At 45.2% G+C, this 23,985-nt stretch overlaps 1 protein-coding gene across 1 annotated transcript; it reads right to left on the minus strand.

Annotated features, from left to right (window-relative positions):
• Positions 1 to 794: 794 nt before the first annotated feature.
• Positions 795 to 23,675, minus strand: fam120c (family with sequence similarity 120 member C). Its single transcript, XM_064298927.1, is given in 16 exon segments — positions 795 to 6,985; positions 7,977 to 8,040; positions 8,548 to 8,680; positions 8,968 to 9,200; positions 9,856 to 10,085; positions 10,510 to 10,624; positions 10,707 to 10,956; positions 11,261 to 11,432; positions 12,139 to 12,379; positions 12,638 to 12,903; positions 13,198 to 13,271; positions 13,553 to 13,658; positions 14,732 to 14,860; positions 21,259 to 21,341; positions 21,434 to 21,680; positions 22,064 to 23,675. Coding segments are annotated over 16 exon segments (3,156 nt in total). The 5' UTR covers positions 22,586 to 23,675; the 3' UTR covers positions 795 to 6,694.
• Between the last annotated feature and the right edge of the window lie 310 nt (positions 23,676 to 23,985).

The raw sequence follows: 23,985 nt of genomic DNA on the forward strand, positions 1-23,985 counted from the left end.
CAAATTCATTATCGCAAACTAAAGCAACTAGCATGGTTGGTAGGACTTCATCAGACGCATAACATTCGTTATAACAGTATGGTTCGTTTTATCAGGGCTTCCCCAGACTTTCTCCACCCCACGACCCTCCAAAATTATTTCATATTTACAGTGGGTTATATACATTTATATAACCCACTAACGCATTTATCAAACTACAGACTGCAAAGCGTTTTACCATTTTAATACACTACTACAGATGTCGTCATCCAAAGGTTGCAGGTTAGATAACCATGTTTGGTATTGCCGCTGTATCCTTAAGCAAGATACTTAACCCGAATTGCTTCCGTATACTATAGCGCATATGTATTGAGTACCATGTAAAAATGCAAAACTGTGCAAGTCGTTTTGGATAGCATCTGCTAAATTCCAGTAATGTAATGTACAATATTGTGTAATTACAGTGATCAAAATAATATAGAGGATGTGCAAACCAAGGCTTATTTTGTCAGAAATTCAAATATGTAGTTTAATATCTGAAACTAAATATGAACAAAACTAATTGCTGGAAAATGTCTCACTTACTCCAGTCTGGAATCCTCTACAACACAAGAAAAATATTAATTTAAGTCTAGATAAAATAGGTGCACATTTAAAGCCAACTTTTTTTTCATATATCAAATGATATTAAAGAAACCTATTCAGAACTCAATCACAATTTACACTGCTTATTTAATGTGCTCGTTTCACCTTTAGCCAAATCTCCCCGCAATTTAACCTGAAATTATATGAGACAATAACAAAACAAGAGTCCATTTTTTACTAAAAGAATAGATTTTATTTCAGCACTGTAAGTCATTTCCAACCGCACAGACTCGACTGCAAACTGGCCCAGTTCTTTCACCATCTTCTCGTTCTCGGTTCAGCTCACTCGTTGTGATATCAGGACCACAACAGCAAAACAACTAAAAGAAGAAAAAATCTCTCCAAAACAATCTGGTGCTTTTTTTTGTTGCTAACAATGAGACAAATGATTAATAACGGTCATAACAATAACAGCTGACATAATTATAATAACGCTAATGATGATGTACCCTTCACTGCACAAGTCTTTTTGAGTGGTCCAGTGTGTCTCGATGGATTTTTATCAATGACTAAAATCAGGGACCTGATGTCTTCTAAAAATGAACTGGTGCCTATCATGACTGACAAACAAAAGGGTCAAGTCTGTTAAAAAATGAACAGTATATTAGTAAAAGCAGTATCGATTTTTAGTTTAGGGCTAGAACACATAACCATTACATAATGAGATACTGAGTGAAGTGAAGGGTTTTTAAGCTGGGATACAGAGGGGAAAAACTAAAGCAACTTCACCTATTTGAATTTCAAACACTGGAACCAACACGCACACAAAAAACTGAATCTAAGCTGGAATGCAATTACAAAACGGTCTTAATGTTTGTGTTTAAATGGAAAGTTGACATTTTTGTTCAAATATACTTGGAGGAACTTGTTAAAAGAAATAGTAATCAACAACAGCTCAAATGAGACCATTAAAAATATTCAACATTATGTTGTTGAAGCCAGAAGACCAGATCTCCAAAACCATGATTTGTGGCCTGTGTTAGGAGAGCTGTGACTGGTTTGTGTCAATTGACCATGCTTTTAATAAGATGCAAATATTTTTAGTTGTCACACTAACTCAGAATGATCAATCTGGACACTCAGATTGATCATTCTAGCAAGGATATTCTTTGGGACATTACCGTGGCTTCAGCAAAGGCTGACTGGCAGTTGAAGATTTATGTATGGTTGTACATAAATACTTAAACGGAACCGGAAATAATGAAATGTCAAAATGCAGAAATTGGTTCTTAATGAAATTGTGAGTCTGAGTTACGTCATTTAGGTGAAGTGGTACTAAACACAATTTAATACAAAATATAGGGAACATTGCAATCGTTAGTTTAAAAATGTTCAGTTCCACTACGCATATTTCAACACCAAAAAGTAGCAACGGTAAAAGGATTAGCAGTAGCAACACCATTAAAAATAGTAAGAAAAAACATCTGCACATTTAGAAAAATGAAACTGTTACAAAGTTTAGGATTACTCTCACTCGTGTTTTGAATATGTTCCTTTCTTCATCAGAACCTGGCTGTAAGCTACTTGGCTACAGAAACAGACTCGATCATCAGCAAGTAAACTGTTGTCATCATGTTACGGTCATCGCTGTTGCGGGAATGAGAGAATCGGAAGAGACAGTGTGCACGTGGCTGACGCAGTAAGAGAACTTTAGCAGGGGGCAGAGATGGCGAGAGCAAAGGTGAAAAAGGTGGTAAAGGGATTAAATCTCGGTGACATTTACAAGCATTTACCTTAACAAAAAGCATATCGGTATTTATCTGGGAGCTTGTATACTATCGCTATGAACGTAGGCGTATTAAAGGAGAACCCATGTCAGAATCAAAATTTTGTATGTTTTGTGGTTTGTGGCTCTTCCGTGAAATATTGTAAATTCATAACTGTGCTCTAAGTCCATAAAGCAACCATCACAAAACACATAAAATTTTCATTTTGACTGGAGTTTGTGAGTATCAGTGCATTTGTTTGTCAGAGGTGTGTGTATGATCAATGTATCTGTCAATCAAAGAGAAAAATAGTGAATTTTTGTATCCGTTTCTGTAGTGCGATTCTGTATGAGAGTATTTGTCTGTGCATATGTCTGCGTGTGTCTGTTTGTATGTGTACAAGTGTGAATCTTCTAGATCTAGAATGGACTACTCATCTACAGAGTAAGCCTTTTGAGTATAAACTAGAAATTGCAATCACAAACTGGGAGAGAAAGCGATGGGGCACATTCACCATACGCCACCTGCTGGCTGTGTTTATGTACTCCAAAACAAAGATTTTAGCTACTACTGTTACTGTATAACTTCCACTAAAAAATGAACTATTAATATTACCATCATTAATTATTCTGAGTTATCACATACAAATTATTAACTTGGGTAGGGCAGTGGAACAACGGGGCAAAAGACCACAAAAAATAAAAAATAAAAAACCAAACAACAGAAAAAGAGGAAAAACGGTGATTGATTGAAGGGAGGGAGAAATGATTCTTTTGGAGAATCAAGACAGAATCACAAGTTTAAAAATGTCTAAAAATGCAAATAACTAAATGCAGAGTGACCATGCTGTGGACACAGCTCAATGTGTCACTGTATGTGCATGTGTGTGACTTCACTCCTATACCAATCAGTGGCTGTGTGTACGTATGTCACTGCATGTGTGTGTCTCAATATTTACATTTCACCTCACACGCAAGGTCGCTACAAGTTTGTATCAGTATCTGTGTCTATCAGTGAAGTGTTGGATTAAGCCCTTCGACTGCAGACGCACAATTGAAAAAGCAGGCCAAGCACTAGCAGCACGGAGTCCCTTTATTATTCAAAATTCTGTCTCATGCTCAATGCGTAAGGACCCATTATTCCAAATGCTAACTGTCAGACAGTCTGTTGCTAGTAAGAAGCACAGAACGTAGGCGGAGCTCAACTTAACCGTGTGTCAGTTCCAAGGACACCACAACCTTTTTCAATGCGAAAAGATTTAAAATATAGGTTCCGAATTTGATATTAATACTTTCTCCCAAGCTGCACGTCGCAAAAAGTAATACTGTCAAAGCAATTATTCCTGACAAGACTACAGCTGAGGCATGCATCGTATCGGAAAGTCTGTAGTTCCCGTTACCTATCAATGCGCCTTGACATTGTCCTTACTATATCAGTGTTACCTGCGTGTCAGAGGTTTGCTGTTGTTGCTGTTGGTGCCCACTGTCCTTACAAGAACTGTGCAGCTCATAAAAAATATATTTAAAAAATGATCAAACTTTCAGTCAGTATAAACCATGAAATTTCTGCATGCGCTCAATGATCGAGTATGAAATTCAGACCCTGAATTTTAAAATGGCTTTAAAAAGCACGCGCAGGTGTACGGTCGCTGTGCAAAAGCCGCGCAAAGCTTGGCCTGCCTTTTCATTCTGCCGCAAGACCCGGAATCGAAAAAGGCCGAAAGGTTCTCATTTACAATCACCATGACGACTGACTGAAACTGTACACAAACACTTGGAGGAATAAGCGGAGGAGGGACGTGTTCGCGTGTGCGTGTGCGGAAAAGGTGTGAGCGTGTGAACGAGTGCGCGCGTGTGTAGGTGCGCAAGCAGCTAATGTTGCTTGATTTTAATACATACTATCGTACCCTTTAAATCCTGTACTGTGCCTACTGTACTTATGGAAATACAATATTTATATCATTGTCATGGTCTAGACCAATAGTCACAGTCACTCCAGCCTACTTGATAAGGACTGGCACAGCACATTTTAGCCCTGACTGGCCAGTTCTCCATGAGCAACTCGCTGCACTACAGTCCTGTCAAAGCCTATATGTTCAATACTCCACAGCTCAGAGAAACTGAACTCTTTAGCCTGGAGAAGAACAAGAAGGTGGAGCAAAAAATGAAACGCTTGTGTACACCACAGCCAAGCTATGGCTGACAGAGCAGTTTGAAGAAATGCAAACCGTTGCTTTGCTGTGGTTCTTGTTTCAGGTCATTTTGGTAACGTTATAAGGTGATTTCATCAAATGGGCCATTAAAGTGATTCAGTGTAACTTTCCAATTAAATTTGGGGTAACACAACAAGAATTAATAAATGATATATAAGCACTTAAATATAAAGAATTACTATCAGAAGACATTTTATAGAACTATATTTTGTGGCGACTTTAAAATGTTAACATTTTAACAAGTAAGGTGCTTCAATGTAGGCTCGCTTGATGCGTCTGTTAAATTTAAAGTTCTATTCAAAAAAACATTTTTTTAAATGTTCATTTTATCTAATGGCCTGAAAACAAATAATTATCAAATATATTTGATTGCTTCTCGATAAGAATATTTTCCACACTGACACAAAAATCTTCCCTCCCTTACTTTCTCATTCCCTCGTTTCTGTACACACAACCACTCATCCATCATCCGTTTCTTCCTATCCATCAGTAAATATCTGCATTCTACACCATACATTCTGTACCAAGGAAGAGAATAAGATATCCTCTGCCCCCCCCCCTCCCCCTCCCCCTCCCCCGATGAGATCATATTTTGGTTTTCAAGGAGCATGTGTCAAAGCCTCCAATTTTAGCCTGGCTGAGGAAATATCCAGGGATCTTAAGATTTAAAATAAAAAGAAAAAAACGTGTTTCTCACCACGTTGAGATTAATCTGCATATCTATCATTTTGTTTTCATTCTACTTAAATACAGATAATCCTCCGATTAGGATGGATTGCACGAGAACACTGTGGCATGTTGTGAGTTTATACGCGTCCGGCTAACCAACACGTTCTCTACAAACTGACACAGACGTCCGCGCAGAGAAGGCCAACCGACATTCGCACACGGCTTCGCCAACGGACGCTACGCACATTCAGAAAGTCAAGACTCAGCCGCAGAACTCGGTTCATAAACTCACACCCGTATCCAGCGATGGGCGAGTGAGGCTTCCCCAACCCCATCTTTGGTGAATCTACAATATGCTGTCAATCACTGCCTCATTCTGACCCATCTCGCTGACAACAGCAAAATGGCGCATGTGGTCAGAAATGGTGCAATCACACGGTAGCTCCACTCACGCTTGAGCTGGTGAGGCCCCACCCCTTCACTCGCTGTGGAAAACGTGAACGCATGTCTCACTACTGACAATCAATATCGTATCATTTAAGGAGTTTGGGTCAATTTCACATGCGTTTTTAAAAATATCTAAATGGTTCAATCATTGGATTGTTAAATAAAAGGTGCGTTAGATGTGCCATATAATTTTTGGGGCTTAAGGTGCCGAAAATGCATTTATATTTATAAAATTTAGCTTTTGGGCTTTATTTGGATTAGTTTTTTCCCATTATGCAGTCACTCATTGGGTGTTGCTAAGCTGAAGCGGTTTCATTGTGCAGCATTATGTCAGGGTTACAAGGACTGTCACAGAACTACAGTCTAAGAGTCATATCGTGGCATTAGAGTCATATTACTTTAGTAACCAATAACATTTAAGGGTCAAACCCTTCCTTGTACTCAGCATTCTAGTTCCCACTTCCTGTCTGTACCCTCACCCCCACCCCCGTTTCTGAGAAAATCAACACTTCCTGCAGATTGCCCCTCTCAATACATCCTGTAGTCTCTCAAAATGCAAAACAATAGCCTTCCTTGAGAGTCATGCAGACCCTAGCCTATGTCTATGATACATAAAACACATGATCAAAGCCTAATCATACCTAGGGATCTCTGCAACTATTCTGGATTTGCATGTTTATATAAATCAACTTAAAACTCGATCGCCTACATATTTTTCCAAGAACCAAAATTAAATGCTTTTGTACAGTACAACACAGTTATAATCAGTATATAGTGCAATTCAGTACAGAACTACAGCTCACCACCGATGTTGAACCATTTAGGTGCGGTTCTTTGGGACAACCGCACCATGCACTTCTCCTGTATTATACTGTACAGAAGTAGATGGTTGTGTGTGTGTGTGTGTGTGTGTATGCAAGTGTGTGTGTATGTATAAGGTTCAAATATATATTTTTAATGAACGGACTTTAGCGTGGCAAAGGCAGTATAATGCGGATTTACTCCCACCGTCCTACATTATGGGATGTATTTTTTTTTACTCTTCTTTTTGTAGCACTCCATCTGACTGGCAGTCGTCAAGGCAACAGGGGTCCTCTGTCTCTGCCCTGGCCCCGGATTGGCTGTCCCTGCTGGCTAAGGCACATTGGATTGGCTGGGCCAATGGAGGTGGGTCCAGGGGTGGACCGATAGTGGGCGCTGGCGGGCTGCCGTTCAAATGTTGGGACGTGGCCCCGGCCACCTCCCCCGACCCTGGTTTTCCTTCCTCAAGGGAATCTTCCAGAGTTTTGGGGGGGCTGGCGCTGGTCGGAGCAGGAGAGGGGAGACTCTGAGAAAAAGGACAAGGTACCGTCAAATGCTGAACTGTCCAACATCGCCCCCTACCACACACTGTGCCTACTGAAGCCTACAGTGACAGGGACAACATTCACACAAGACAAGAGATCATGAGCCTAAAAACCCTCCAATGACCTTCAAACTCATCTTTGAATGTATGTAATGTGCAAAGCAAAATAATCTCTTTACATTAATGTACAAAGTAGTGTTGTGTTTCCCTTGGCCATTCTCAGTTAAGTCTAGCCCTTGACTGGTTAAGACTGTTGCTTTTGGCTCATCGTGCCTATCTGTATCAATACTTTTTCAACTACAGTCCCATCTTCTCTTCAGATCCCTTTATTGTAGATAAGTGGCATTTGCTCCTCCTGGCCAATAAGAAACCATGCCAGGCCAGACTGCCGTCAGTCATATATCAGTGAGGCATGAACATAGGCGCTCTGATGGATGCCTCCTGTAGACACAGCTGAGCACACAGGGCCCCATACAGACATGTGAGTGTGGCTAATGCTAAACCTCTCTGGGACTGCTGGGGGCTAATCCTGTTAAGGCATCGTTACAGTGCGTGGATGGGCCCTACGTTCTGGACTGCTAAAAACAAGTCTTAAGTGTTTTAGTCCTGAAATGAGACTTGATCTTATCTATCTCTCTCGAGTAGAAAATATTAGCTTGTTTTAAGTTAATTTTTACTTGACAAGTGAAATCGTCTCACTCCATTGGCAAATCTTTAAACGAGTCTCATCGGCAATTTTTTGAATTTTATTAAGCAAAAAAGTAATAGAAATTTTATGTCTAAATATAAGGCTGAAATGCTTGTAAAGACTGGGAATTCCAAATTGGGAAAAAATAAAAAGAAATTTTAAATCATGGTCTGCAAAATAAAGTATTCTCCAGAATACTACGACAGTAGCACTGAAAACACTACACTACACTACACAGTGCCTGTGTCTTTACACCTGTTATTCATCAGCCTGCAGGGGGCATACCTGTGCTCGATTCACTGGCACCTTCTTTCCACCCCTACCCCTTATGGACACTTCTCTCCCCCTCCTGTGAGAAAGGGGGGTGAGAGAGGGAGGGATGATGGGTAAAGAAACAGAGAGAGAGAGAGATGGTGAGGGAGGGAGGAGAGGTGGGTGGGAGAGGGAGAGGTGGGGAATAAGAATTAATTCACATACTGGTTAACCTGAGTCTGATTTCTCCTTTGCTTGTCCTAACAATGCTTACACAGTATTATAATAATTACAACAGAAGCATGCCAAAACAAGTGAGTCAAACTGAAAGGCTGCGGCTGACTTCGAATGTGAGCATGGCAGGCTGAAGGGTTCTGATTTCATAGTGAACAGTTCACTTCCTTTAGTTCAGATCACTGTACTCCTGCTCCTGTTTGTTTTTAATTCAGCGTCACCATTATTAATATTGAGTCATTGTTCTTTGTTTAGTTTTCTTCTTTTGCTATCTTCTGCACCACTTGCTAAATTCTGCAATCACTGCTTACATTTTAATTTCAGATTATTATACCGCATTATTGCCCGTGTACTTCATAGCCTCACTTACCCTTTCCCTCCGACTGACACCACCTGCATGTCAAACCCCCCCCTGCCTCGCAGTGGTTTGTTTCCAGCCCACTGGCCCACAACCATGCCGGCTATTTCCAACTTTCCTCCCTGGGGGGGGATGGGCTGAATACCTGAGACAGAGAGACGGGGGTATCTGAGCACTGCGTGTAGAAGAGACAGAGAGATGATCAATACACCAACAGAGACATAGGGAGAGAAGGGGTGGGGGGTGAGGGAGACAAATTATCAACAGACAGAGGGAGAGTAGCAGAGCCAAAAAAGTGGAGAGAAGGAAAGAAATACAAGATAAGAATCAGAAAGAAGGTTAGGGAAATAGCAGGAGAGACAGAGGGAGAGAAGAAGAGACAGAAAGCAGGAAAGAAGGAAAGAGAGAAACGGGAGAGACAGAGAAGCTCACCTGGGAAGCCGCGAGGCCTGTGCTGGGAGCCGTGCTGGTGGTGCGGGGGGGGCAGGGAGCCCAGGGGCCGCGGCGGGTAGAGGTGAGGTGGGGGGTAGAAGGGGGGTGCCATGGAGGGGGGCAGGAACGCTGGGGGGGGCAAGGGAGGGGGAGGGGGAGGTGGGCGGGATAGATTGATGCCCTCCAGGATAGCCTGTCGCATGTTCTCCACCCGAGACACCTGCTCTTCCTGCACATAGGAGAGCGACAGAGAGAGAGAAAGGGCTGTAGTGAGAAAGAGAATCTCACACAGGTAACACTGACCCTAACCCTCACACAGGTAACACTGACCCTAACCCTCACACAGGTAACACTGACCCTAATCCTCACAAGTAATAAACCACACAGAACACTACTTCAAATAACACTAACCCTAACCCTCACCGGTAACTGACCTAATCCACACAGGTATCTAACCTAATCTACACAGTAACACACCTTCACACAAATAACACTAACCCTAACCCTCACACAGGTAAACTGACCTAACCTCACACAGGTACATACCTACCTCCAGGAACACGACCCTAACCCTCACACAGGTAACACTGACCTACCCTAAACAGGAACCTACCCACACAGGTAACACTGACCTACCTCCACAGTACACAACCCTAACCCTCACACAGGTAAACTAACCTCAACAGTAACAAACCCTACCACACAGGTAACCTAACCCCCACAGGTAACACTGACCTAACCCTCACACAGGTACATGACCCCAACCCTCCACAGGTCAGACCAATCACACAGCCTAACCTACCAGGTACATACTGGTACCAACCCCCCCAGGTAACACTGCCAACTCACACAGGTAACACTGACTAACCTCAACAGTAACACGACCAACCCTCACACAGGTACATGACTACTCACAGGTAACGACTGCCCTTCAGGTCAGCAGGTGCTCTTCGGGTCAGCAGTTTGCTCTGGAACAGTTTCCCGTCGAAGAAGCCCCAGGGGCAGCAGTGGTCCCAGGGGAGGGGCTGGCCGCACACGTCGTTAACGAACAGGGCCGTGTCCACGCCGCTCATGAACAGAGCCGCGAGCTGCACCCCGCGACTGTCCACCTTCTCCACCTGAGAGAGGAGATTCAGCCAATCAGTGCTACGGCCCGCACCTCACAGAGAGGGGGGGCGAGGGGAGAGACGGTGGGAAAGAAAGCAAGAGAAGTGGAGGCAAAGAAAGAACAATAGCGGAGAGGGGTGATGATGATGAAGTAGGAAAAAGGGGAAAGACAGAACAAATAAGGGAAAGAGCAGCAGGAAGGAGGGAAATGGAGACACAGAAGTGCACCTGCCTTTCTGGGAGAAACAGGGAACAGACAATAAGCCAAGGTGTGTTTAGAATGGGGGTGTTTATACTGTTTTTTCACAGACAAGGGGGCATACCAGAAATTTAAGTGGTGTGGTGGGCGGGGTCTTGAGGTGGGTGGGCGGAGCTGAGAAACAGAAGTGGAGAAGGAGACGGGTGCCGAATGACAGACAGGTAAGGGGTCAGTACCTTGTGCTCTTGCAGTTTCTCAGTCTCATAGAGCTGGCTGGACACCGCTTGGGCCAGGAAGGCGTCCAGCTCGTGCCGCTGCAGAATTCGGCCTCCCGGCCACTGCATCATATACCTGCGCACAGAGCACACCTGGGTCACAACACACCTGGGCGGGGCGCTGGGGAGGAGGAGGCGGGGCGGCGCTGAGCCCGTACCTGAGCACGCAGCACATGAGCAGCAGGTGGGAGGGCACGCAGGCTGGGTTGAGCAGGGCGGGGCAGTCCGAGCGCATGCAGGCCAGGAAGGCCCGAGTCCGGCGGCTCCGGTCCTCGGAGGCGCGGCCCAGCCACAGGCGCCGCAGGTTCGGGCAGGTCCACTCGCGGAAGCACAGGGCGGGCACCAGGTCCGGGGTCAGCGCCGATTTGGCCTTGCTGGGACACCACTCCTTCACCACCACTGGGGGCACTGCAGAGCAGAGAGAGGCAGGAACAACAGATCAGACTCCAAGCACTGCAAAACGACCATCAAAATTATTCACTACAAGACACACCAAGATAACTAGTAATCTGTGTCAACAGGGCCAGTATGAGCCACAGTTTATTAAAATGCACACAGCTCATATTCTCTGTGCATAAGCAGTTTATGTAGCTCCCTCAACCATCGAGACCACAAAGCTCATTAAGATGCTGCTGTGGCAATGCAGCGGAACCAGACAGGGACCGGTGAGTCGATCTGAGCCCCGCCCCCCGCTCCCATGCCCCGCCCTCACCTTCCAGAGGGCCTCTCCGGCGCAGCGCCACCCTCTCCAGCCTCCTCTGGGTCTCGGCCAGGCTGAACAGGACTCCGTAGGCGTACTGCCGGGCCGAGCGGAACAGCAGGGAAGCTGGGGGAAGGTCAGGGTTGCACTCGTCCTCTATGCACACGGGCATCTTCACCTCCCCCTGAGAGAGGGCAGCAACAAGGGTCAGAGATCACGGCAAAAACCTGACAGTGTGGTATGGGAGGACGTGGCAGATGACAGGGTATGTCTGGGTACATTAGTGAGGATGTGGTAGAGGCAGGGGAACAGTTGCGTACGTTCAGGTACCTTAGTGAGGACGTGGCAGATGTTGGGGTACAAGGGCATACGTTGGGGTACCTTGGTGAGAATGAGGTAGATGTTGGGGTACAAGGGCATATGGTGGGGTACATTGGTAGCAATGTGGTAGATGTGGGGGTACATGGGCATATGCTGGGGTACCTTGGTGAGGATGTGGTAGATGTTGGGGTACACGGGCATATGCTGGGGTACCTTGGTGAGGATGTGGTAGATGTTGGGGTACAAGGGCATATGTTGGGGTACCTTGGTGAGGATGTGGTAGATGTTGGGGTACAAGGGCATATGTTGGGGTACCTTGGTGAGAATGCGGTAGATGTTGGGGTACACAGGCATATGTTGGGTACCTTGGTGAGGGTGTGGTAGATGTTGGGGTAAAGGGGCGTAAGTTGGGGTACCTTAGTGAGATTATGGTAGATGTTGGGGTACATTTGTGTATGGCCAGGTCTCTTAGTGAGGCTGTAGTAGGTGTAGGGGTAAAAGGGCATATGCTGGGGTAGCTTAGTGAGGCTGTAGTAGATGTTGGGGTACAAAGGCATATGTTGGGGTACCTTGGTGAGGATGTGGTAGATGTTGGGGTACATGAGCCCTCTTCTGTGCCGGTGTTCTGCCACCCTCAGCACCTCAGCGCTGACTCTGGGAAGCGGAGGTGTGGTGATGTCCATGTGACTCCGCGTTGCCATGGAGAGCAGCGATGGAATGCCAGAGCTATTGCCGTGGGAACCGTCCCCTGAGGCCCCAAACCCTCTGCCTGATGGATCCTCCCATTTAGAGGGCGTGTCAGTCACATGGCTGGGGGAGGGGAAGAGAAATCAGGGTCATTCAGAGTTTTAATACCCCACCACTGTTCAGAGAGAGAGAAACTGGGGGTGTAAAGGGGACAGAAACAGAGAATTGAGGGAGAAGAAAAAGGACAGAGAAGGAAAAGAAAAAAGAGGGAAAGAAAGAGTAGGACAGAAATGGCATATGGCAGAGCTGGTGGAGGGAGAGAGACAAAACATGAGAAAAAGTAGAGGAGAAAAGGACACAAAAGGAGGAGGGATGTCTTACTTGGTGCTGTTGTCATTCTGTTCATCTCCATCAGATGAAGATGGCGGGGAGGGGGAGGGGCCTGAGGCAGCAGCTGGGTGGTGATTGGGCAGCTTGCCTCCCCCCTGAGAGGCATCATAAGGAGCCGACCAGTCGGCCAAGCCAGATTTTCCCTCCAGCGAATCACCGCAGTCCTGAAGAGGTGGGTTCTGGAACAGAAGGGCGGGGCCAGGAGCAGAACCAGGTCCGTGTGGCGGTCCGTGATAAGGCACCTTGCCTCCCATCACCTGAAACAGAGTGGCCCCAGGGTAATTCTGTTACTATATGTATTACACACCAGAGAGATTCCTGCATCTTATACAACCAGGCTTTCAGAATTCAAAATACACGCGTCAGTCATTCATCGTGCACAAGATTATAAACCAACGTCACACTTCTGCCTTCAAAGACAACTTCAATCAGGTAAATGGACAAGGTCAGAGGCATCAGTACAATTACTATTATTGGGGGGGGGGGGGGGAGTTAGGGCATCTATTTGAAGGCAGGATGGAGAATGATGCATGTGGCCCCCAGCTTCTCACCTGTGGTTTTCCAGGTGGCAGAGCACCCATGGGGCATGGGGGAGCCCCAAATGGACCAGAACCAAAACCTGGAACTGAAGGAGGATGAGGGGAGAGAAATTAAATTCAATACAATGTAATGCTGTCCAAAGCAGCAGACATTCAGACAGACAAAGAGAAAGAGACAGATGAAAGGTGGGAGAGAGGGAAGGAGAGACAAAGGCAGTGAGACACCCAGAAAAAGCCAGAAAGAGTTGGAGCTTTTCTGAGAGACAGGAAACAGACAAAAATAAGACTGTAGTTGTGTTGGGCGGTGGTGTCTGTGAAACGGTTAGTCACAGGTAAGGGGGAGGACCAATCTGAAAAAGTGACTCACAGAGGTGTGGTGGGCGGGGTCCCATGGTGAGTGGGCGGGGTTTACTTGCTGCTGAGAAATACTCCACTGCTTTCTTAAATCTCACCATCTTATCCTCCGTGCGTGACTGTGGGGAAAGAGAGGACAGGAAGGCAGTTACATAGCAGTTATAGCAGTGCTCCAATCTAACCCCCATCCCGATGGCCCAGTTATGATGATAAATGCTGTTCAAAACATCCCATTGGACAGTCCTGGGGCTGTTCATGTAATAATAAAAAAATGAATGTGTCTGAGGATCTTGTTGACGTAAAATGCAGTGTATTCAGTGATCAATCGGTTCACAATCTCTTACTGGCAACACAGTAGTATAACAATAAGGTCACTGGACTTGTATCTCAGAGGTTGCAAGTTTGATTCCTAGGTGAAGCTCTGGCAGTTTCACGCTTCAGCAAAGTACTTAAATTAAGTAAATATCGGGCTGTATGAATGGATTATATGCTTACATGGATAACATAAGCTGTGTAATCACTCTGGATAAGAGTGTCTGCTAAGCGTAATGCAATGCTAGCGCATGCTATCACCTCTGATCTGTGCAGCCCTATTTTTCTACAGCCTATGGTGCAGCCTCAAAGTAAAGTCACAATAGCCTGGCGTTCACCAGGCTCTAAGCCACTGCTAACAAGCTACCTTAGCTAGGGTGTGTCACAACTGGGAGACATTATTTGCTAAAGTTGGCATAGCAACAACCTACTAACCGGCTTTTTGCAGTCACACCCCTCTTGACACCCAATTAATTAAATTACCTATGCCTTGTGCTATTTAATTAGGTCTAGTGTTCGCCAGATACATATGTTGGCAGTAGTAGGTATAATAAAAAAAAAAGTATTATATTTCGTTTAAAACTAATCTTTTTGTTTATTCTTTCTCCACACTGGACCTTCCCCAGCTGATCAAAGCAGGCGGCAAATGGATTAAACCTGGTGACAGGAAGCTTCATTTACTGCGCAACTACACTAGCCTGAAATGTCCAGCACTATGCATCAAAACAGATCAGAACGTGACCTTTTCACCACCATTCATTCATTTTATTCTCATGATTCCCACTTCCTCTGGCTTGGTGCTGTACTTTAGCACAAGAGCACACATACACAGATGATAACAGTGTGGAGAGTGCGCCCGCGCTGCAGTGTGCCAGCCTACCTGAGACTGTTTGAAGACATCCCTGGCCACGGCATCCAGATTGGACAGGTCTTTGATGGAGGCCACGTACTCGGACACGGCCTTAATCACTACCTCACATGGAGGCAGAACCAGCTGGTGAGACTTCATCTGAGAGGAGGACAGGCAGGGGAATAGAGGCAGGGAGGCAATAGAATGGGGAATGAGGAGAGTGGAAAGGGTGAGAGAGGGGTGGGGGGGTGAAGATGAAACTTCTGGGAAAGGCTCTAACTTCTTTCCCAGGCAGTCAGGAGTCAATATATACAACTGCACAGTGCTCAGGCACTGTTTTTGTCAACAACGATGCAATTTGTTTAATTTATTTTGTCTGTCTTAAACAACACAACGAACAATGACCTCAAAAATCAGCAGCACCAGTCAAAATTATTCATCCTTTATAACCAACGAAAACACAAAAAATGCTCAACAGTGCAAAAAGTAAAAATAAACATGCTATCACAATATTCTGCGATCTGACCGTTTGACCCTTGGCCACACACCCAACCCAAACCAGTGCAAACCGTTAGCCAAGCTGGCTGTTTAGCCAAGGCTAAGCTCATGTGCAAAAAGGATTACTAAAATATGGATTCGCAGCAGGTGCCATTAATCAACTGTCACCTCCAGTGACGTCCAAACGGGACAATGAGAACATGAGAGCTTGAAACTTCAGAGCCGAGCGGCAAAAGCAATTTAAGTGGAGACAATAATATGTTGTGAAGGAGGTTGGAACCAATGGTTGAGGAACAGGGCTAGTACCCTGAACATTGCAGGTTTGAATCCCAGGCAGGACACTGCTGTTGTACCCTTGAGCAAGATATTTAATGGAAAATTCCAGGGTAAAACACTTTGACATTGTTAGAATTTGCATACTGGTGATGTAAAATGTATCCCAGGTCCTGTTTCCCTGTTTTAATATTATTTTATCGTTGCATTACACTTTTCTGTAGCTGAACTCAAGTTCTGTAGAATACGTAACATCATGCAGGGATATTGCCACAACAGTCGCAGTGCAGTATGAGCACGTCTTTAACTCACAATAGCACCAACTATAAGTACCAAATATTTGTTTCAGTCCCTGCAAATACACTGCAAGTGGAGACCGCTTTAGCATCAGCTTCAGCCTGCTGCTCACCGTGCTGATCACGCACTAGTCCTAGTCACATGCCCACAGCCTGATGAGCACGTGCATGCTGACTGCAAACTGCCAGTTCCACAGATACATCAGTATGGTCCTACACGTAGCTGTGGTAATTGTGGGGCAACTTCGCACTGATCTAGGGCCCCAAACCAGACCTGTGGTCAGGTGTGCAGAAATTTTTCTAAATGTAATCATTTCTCAAGTGTGCCGCTCTGTCCCTACTACTTCGTCCATGCATCACAGGCCTTTCCTGTCACACCCAGGTCACACTGAGATCTATAATGTCTCATCCAGCCAGGTATCATTCCAGTCAGGCTGTAAGACACTGAAGCAATGGTCTCTCTGCTCAACCTGGGCACACATAAGAAGCTTTTCTCTCACGTTCCATAACCCTCCACAACGCTGCGGCTTTGGCAGCTCCAGGACTGACACTGGTGGCACTGTCCAACTCCCTGTATGTTATGGCACCAAGCACTTATCATCGTTCCAGTTTCACATAACCAAGCGGGGAACCAACTTCCTCAGTCTCGTTGATAACAGGGGCTCTACCATCCTTCAGGTCACCTCCACCAGGCAGCAAAATAGGCCAGCACTGTTTGAGGGGTAAGGCTGCCTGAACACCTTCACTCACAGGCCCCTTGTTGATTCTGCAGAAGCTGTGGTAATTCAACCCCTGCAAAGAACCCCCTTCCAACGTCACAGGAAATAACCGCCCCCAGCTGTTTCCAGAAGAACAACAGTTCTCGTGGGGATTCCAGGGGTGGCTGGACAGTGTTCACAGCAGAAAATAACCAGACATTAGAGACAAATGCACCTTCGCAGCCCAGAAATTGAGTTTGTGGGGTTGCGTTTGTCAGCGAGAGGCATATACCCTACTGTCGTCAAACACTGAGTCAATCCACCACATCCCTGAGCTGGGTTCAGCATCCCAAGTGGCCTCATTCCTGGGCACGACAGCCTACTATTTACAGTTCCTGCCCCAGTACTCTCAAACCACTGCACCAATCCGCCAGCTCCTGAAAAAGGACGAGCCCTGGTCCTGGACACCAGCCTGAGCACCCTGTTGCTTTTGCCTCTAGTGCCCCAAATCCCAACAGAACAGCGGTACTCTGTGGGTGAACAGGAAGCCCTGGCTTGTGTCTGGGCATGTGACAGACGGCACATGCACATCTAGGGCCTTCGTTTCTCTCCGCACAGATCACCAAGCACTAACCACGCTGCTATCAGCCTCAGGTTCAGGTCATAGGGCCACTAAGGATTCATCACTGGGATGAGTACCGTATGATCTAGCACAGTACGATTACCACCTGTAGTTCACCCCAGGAAAAAGCAACACTTTCTCTCGCTCAATCGATGCTCCACCACACAACTTTCCCAGTGGAGGACAATGAGGCAGAGCTCACCCAATGCTCTACACGCTCCTCCAGTCTGCTGTCACACTTGAGGAGCTGAAGCATGCATCTGAAAACTATCCCGCCCTGTTGACCCAGCGCACTTATATCATGTCCGGGTGGCCACCTTGTGTGCCTGAGCAGCTTATGCCTTTTCTGAAGGTGAGGGATGAACTCTCATGCTGGGGTGAAACCTGCGTCTCACAGGGGCTTTGTACTGTGGTTCCAAGAGCCCTTACAATGGCGCACAAGGGTCACTTGGGCATAGTGAAACTCAAGCAGAGATGTCAGGACCGTGTGTGGTGGCCAGGCATTCACTGCAACACTTAAGCACCGGTTAGGGACTGCACACCGTGCCACATCGGTGCATCAGAACAGCTGCTCCACCTCCCCTACAGCCTCTCGTTTGGGCTTCTCGCCCATGGGAGCACATACAGCTGGACATCTGCGGTGATGTCCATGGGCATGGAATTCCACATCATCAGTACCTCAACAATCCAGAATCCAACGGTTTTGCAGGGCATTAGTGGCGTGGCCACAATCTCTAACTTTGAATTTTAGCCTACTAACTACCAAGTCAATGACAATCTAGCTGGCTCTGTACACTGCTCAACTTCTCACGAAGGGGGGTGTTGACAGCAGTTCTGAGTAATGTAGGAAAATAACACACTGGAGCATATCCAGACGATGCCTGACAGGACAGTAAGTGAAAAACTGTGAACAGTGATGAAGTAAAGTATATGACACATATCAGATAATAAACCCTGGAATTAATTGCACATCGCTGCTAGACATTTACTAATGATCTAGCCTGGAATATTTATTTAACCTGAACTGCTTCAGTATATATCCAGCTGTACAAATGGATAATGGATGTAGAAAAATATTTTAAAAACCCATATCTGTACAAGTCGCTCTGGGTAAGAGTGTCTGCTATAATGGCTGTAATGTCATGAGGTGTTCTACTGATAGTAATGTCACCTATTTCTTCAGGCAGGCAGACACATCAAGTTCATTCTTCACTGGAAACCACTCCTTTAGAAAACATAATATCCACATTCATAGCAAGAACTCACTAAACAAACGCTGTCAAAGCAACGATGCTTGCAAAAGCTCCAAAAAACTGCTTTCCAGACGGGCCTATCGATAGAAGTCTGAGGCATATTTGAAACACATCAGTCTTGTTTACCATATCATAAAAAATGGACACTCCATTCATGTTTTTCACTGGATGGCTCACTGCGATGAAGAAAAACGGGGTAGATATGGGCAACATATACTCCAATGACAAACACGTAGCATGGTGGGTTTTACTGCCACTGTACATATATGCCAATATGAAATACTCAACTAAGTGATCATAGCTATATGACTATATCCTAGCTATAATTAATGGTAATTGGGAAATGTATGGCAGGTAAGCAAAAATGGTTAACGCTAACATTGCTAAAGCTAGCTTAACCCCATTTTTTTTTTGGAGGGTGGGAGGACTCTGAAACAGACAGGATGGGACTGAGATAAGATATCACTACTATAAAACATCCCAGACTTTGATATGAATGAAGCCAGAACTGTTACATGTGAATTTAATTGATTTGGCTTAATTAAATGTACCCCTCATTGAATTGTTTAGGTCTTCTTGCATTCCACTGGATATTCATTTGTATGTGATGCTTTAAACAGACCCATATTGCATCTGTTTCACTGAAGATACTTCAATTTAATGCAAAATGTATTCTTAACTTCCATTTGAGTTTACATTACTTTTACACTGACATTATTTGCACGACCAGGGTTTTGCACTCAAAACACTATAATTTGGGCCAATGTGAAACCAGGGCCAACTAGAAGTTCTAAGCAGAACACTGAAGCCAACACTCCTCGGTAGGTGTCAAGGTGCTTTTGACAGCCATCAACATATCCATCAGAGAAAGGGCCAAAAGCAGACGCTAGAACCATGTTCCTGTGTTTAAGTTATGTGTTTGCTGACCGTTAATATTTTGAGGGAGAAATAAATAGATTATAGCTAGAGCATTTGTTAAAATATATTTTGCTTCATAGTTGCTTGTAAATTGTAATCCCACACTTATGACCCAACCTTTGATTCCAGTTTGCAGCATTAGCACTCTGGGAAATGTAGTTTGACAGGGACACTGCATCATGCATATCAATGGCAGCCAAGGAACAACAGCGTAGTGTGGGGTGAGGAGAGAGAGACATTGTGCAAGCCACTCCTGGTTCTAGAGAACACCAGGCATGAGGGTTACAGAGTAGACTTTCAAACAGCAGCTGTGAGACACATGGAACAACAGGTGAAACAAGACCAGCTCTGTGGCCCCCAGCAAGGGTGTGGTGAGCTGGCATGTGCCTCAGCACTTTACAGCCATGTACCACAACGTCTGCTTCAGTGCACAACAGCAAAGATGGTAAACACTCACCACTTCAAATGAATTTAGTTTACAAAATATCACTTCTATATACAAAAAATAAACAGTGCAACACTTACTCACACTAGCACACCAGCAACACTACCGAAATATAAAAAGTGATTCATTAATTTGGGTGAGTTTGCGGTGCGGTCCGTAGGGCTGCAGATTCTCAAACTTGCGTACAAATCCCCAGTGTTTAACTCATCTGACTAAAATAAAAAAGAACAGAAAGAAAAAACTAATGAAAGGCAGACTACTGGCTCTCCTTTAAAAAAACTGCATGGTTAACTAACTAGGTAAAAATAATATTGAGAACCACCACAATGAGTTAAAAACAAGCTACAAAATTATGCAACTACAGTTTGACTAAGAAAAACCCAGACTTACACACACTGAATGTATTAACCATGCTCACACTTTTTGTATACATACTTTGGTACTACTGAAGCACCGTTCGCTTTAGCATTTTAACTTGTCGTGAGCTTTAGATAAATTCCACAATGTATTACACCAACTTTACATCCTGAAATGTACATTTAGCAGGCTAGCTGCTAGCGGGGCCTAAATATGGGGCCTTGTTGCAGTTCCCACCCCATTTTAAATGCCCAAATGAATTTGGTGGCCTGTCCCATCACAGCAACATCCTCCATCAATTCTCCACCATCACCAGCAATTCCAGAGCACCTTCAGAGACCCGGCTGCTACTTTTACCCTGCAGAGCACCACCCAAACTGTGCAGTCACTGCCCAAACCCTCACTTCATGGATAAGACAGCAGGGCCACAGTCATCAAGGACAGGTGACTGAGTGTGAGGTCCTCTGGGACAGCCGACCCACACAGGCTTCTCTACACTATAGCACGAGTGTGCTACAGTTAGCAGCTGATTACCTCATAACAGACTCGCAGAGGGCCACTTAGCAAACAGCTTGACTATGAAAATGGAAGACCTAGATTTAAATAACCTGTTGAGTGGTTATCCCTGTAAATAATCTGTAGTTTTATGTACTAGTGTCTTCCACGTTCATAGCAGTGAGCCGTTCCCTCGAAGCGTTGTGAGGGGGCGGGACTCAGACGGGAGGGCTGGCCCCCCTTGGCCGGTCTGTGCCAGTCCACCAGACTCCTCTACAGAAATTAACTGGAGGCAAAACTAAGGTAATTATGATTCAGAAAAATAAATGCTTGTGCAGAACTCAGACATGCATCAAAGACTTCCTGCCAGCAGAATTTCTACCCGCTGCTATCAGATCGATGACATCACTGCCCCAACCAGCCTGACTGGCAGCTCTGATTCGACAACCAACAGCCAAGCACAGCACAATTGATCTCCGATAGGCATCGAGGCACCAGAGGTACTGCCGCAAAAAAAAGGGCAGATGAACAAAACCGCCGGCAGATACTTTGGGTAGCAAATGAAACCCGTAACCTTGACGATACCGAGCATGCTGGTGGGTTGCCACCTCCCAAAACGTGAACAAACAGGTAAATGTATTGGAGCTGGTGTGACAGAGGTCAGAGAAAAGCACAGGTCAGTGGCAAGACAAAGAGTAGTACCTTCAGAGAGGCCAGAGGGTGATCTGGGCCAAGCAGACTCCAGTGGAAGGCAGCCAAATCTTCATCTGGCAAAATGTGATTCCCTGATGAACAGAACAATTATTAATCCTCATTCTAAAGAATAAGGTTAAGAATAATAAGAAGCCAGAAGATGATTAAACCCCCTCATTCTCACCCAGCAGAGCAGCGAAGGTGGGCAGGTGCTGTGTCTTCAGGCCCAGTTGGCGGGCAGCCTCAGACAGCAGGTACTGGTGAGTGGTCAGGTTCTTGCCGTTCCAGGACAGCTTGAGCGCATGGGAGCTGAAGTAGGCAGGGACGTTGCATAGTGCAAACTCTGAGTCCTGGGCAATCAAACCCTGGAAACCATGATCCCTGTACAGGGACAGCACCTCCTGGTGGTGGTCCTCCAGTGTCTGCACAACCTGAATGATAGACCAGAAACCCTGTAAGCACTAGGGTATGAAACTGAGTACCAACACAAATTTTACCCATGTGACAGAAGACACCATACTGTAACCATTGCTTACCATTATGGTTGATGTCTATACACTATGCAATATTTCTTATAAAAGCTTTGAAGGAACAGAGGCAATCATGACAGCTTGAAACAATAGAGAATGAAGAAACCATTTTCTGCATTAGGCTACCTTTAATATCATAACATTTTAATTAGCTAAGTGCAAGCAAAAGGTAGACAGATTAATGTTGCACACGTACTTCTGTTTTTAAATAATTTACCAGAAAGCAAGCCATTAAACACACAGAAACATATTTCTCTGACAACAGCATGCACCTGTGCACTTACCCTAACTCGGAAGCGGAGCATGGAAAGACGCACACAATGGCTAAGGCAAGCCGGGGGAAGAAACCAGGCTCTCGGTGGCGGCGTGGCTTTGGTGCCGACGTGGTTGACAATGAGCTGAGCCGTCTGCCTCTGCCCCTGGGCCCGTCGCGCCCATTCCGGCCACCGGTCCTTCCCCAGAGTACCGTTAAAAACAACGACCAGCTCCAGGCCACCTTGGTACAGGCATGCCTGCGAGAGCGCGCCCAGATAGCCCAACATCGCATTCCACTCGCCACCACACACCCAATCTGTCTGGTAGCCTCCGTACAAGCGCTGCAGCCCGGAGTCCGCATCGACCAAGACTCGCACTGGTGTTGGAGGTGCCGGCGGAGGAGGCAGAGCACCAGGATGGTGATGGGGGTGATAGTGGTGCGGGTGTGGCGGGTGCCGAGCCACGGTCCGAGCAAGTTTTAATAGGTCCACTGGTACAGCAGCACCTGGGCACCGCTTTTCTAAGTATTCCTGAAACCCCTGCACACCCATTACTGTTTACTGTGATTTATTATTTACTGTGATTCTCATGTGCCTGTGTGTGTGTTGAAATAATCAGCTAGCAAGCTAGAATATTGCAATGATAGGTGTTTAAGTGTTCAATGGTCAAAAAACTTGGAACTCAAAAATGACTATCCAACTATTAACAGGGTGAGTGTGGCAACTAGCTGGCTAAATGCCAAGCAAATGATGGCTATACCGACTAGTAGTAAGGCTAAATGTATCAAATTAATCTTAACTTTTGGACACCTAGTCAACGAGCTCACAAGATGGAGACATCCCACACTGGCCAATATAGAAATTGCTAGCTCGCTAACAGTTACACTTAGCTAACTGCTATGAATGTACCGAGCTTGATAAGATAGTTGCCTTACTATCTAGCTAAACTGACATGTAGCAAACAGAACTAGCTGCTGTTAAGAATGATGAATTTTGTCACGAGTGTATGTGTGCTGGTTGCGTGTCCATTCCGTTCGCCACCGGTGGCTATCTAGTTAACTAGCAAGACAGCTAGCCACATTCTGTCGATACACAGCGAGCTAAGCTGACTAGGTAGCGTTGGTAGTTAGCGAACAACTTTGATTGCTAGCCAACCAGCCAATAAATTATGTGGAATTACTCTGGTGTAAGTTAAATGGGAAGCCGAAATCGATAACCCCTTCAAATTCCCATATAGCTAGCTAGTTAATATATTTGCTGAGTTTATTAAGCTACCTAGCTGCAGAGTATTGTTAATATAACAATTAGATAGTTACCTGGACAGTACAGATACTCTAGTAGCCAGCAAGCTAGCTAAAGGAAACTATCGATAATAACTAGCTAGCTGGCTCGCTAACTAACAGGCTAGTCGGTCAGCTGGACCGAATGAAACATTATAGGCAAGGTTGAAATACTTGGCTAAATATGTAGAAAGGGAAGAAGGAAACACGGTATGGAATTAGATAATTTTAGGATGAAAATTAAAAATAAAAAAACCGACTGTGGCTCCCTTGCTGTTACTCACGAATTCATGTTGAGAGTAAATTTCATGCGATGTTCGCCATCTTGTGAACCTTTCGGACACAAGGTTGCCAGATCTTTGTGTCAAATACTGCGTGAACGGAGCAAAATAAGCAGGTATCGAAAAGTGTTTTTAAAAATAAACGCCAGAATAAAAATCATTGAATAAATTAATGAGGCCACACATAACATCTGGCTAGTTGGTATGACACAAAGCGTTGGAATTAGTATTGGGAACGTAGCAAATTAACAAATAAAATCTTGGACAGGAAACAGTATTTGCGTAATGTACGAACTCCACTTAAATAATTTATATGTATTCATTTTGATGGTGTTTTCACTTCAACATGCAACAAAGGTTCAAACAAAATTTTGAAATTTCAAACAAGCTA

This window comes from Anguilla rostrata, chromosome 11, assembly GCF_018555375.3.
Source record: "Anguilla rostrata isolate EN2019 chromosome 11, ASM1855537v3, whole genome shotgun sequence".
Taxonomy (NCBI): Eukaryota; Metazoa; Chordata; class Actinopteri; order Anguilliformes; family Anguillidae; genus Anguilla; species Anguilla rostrata.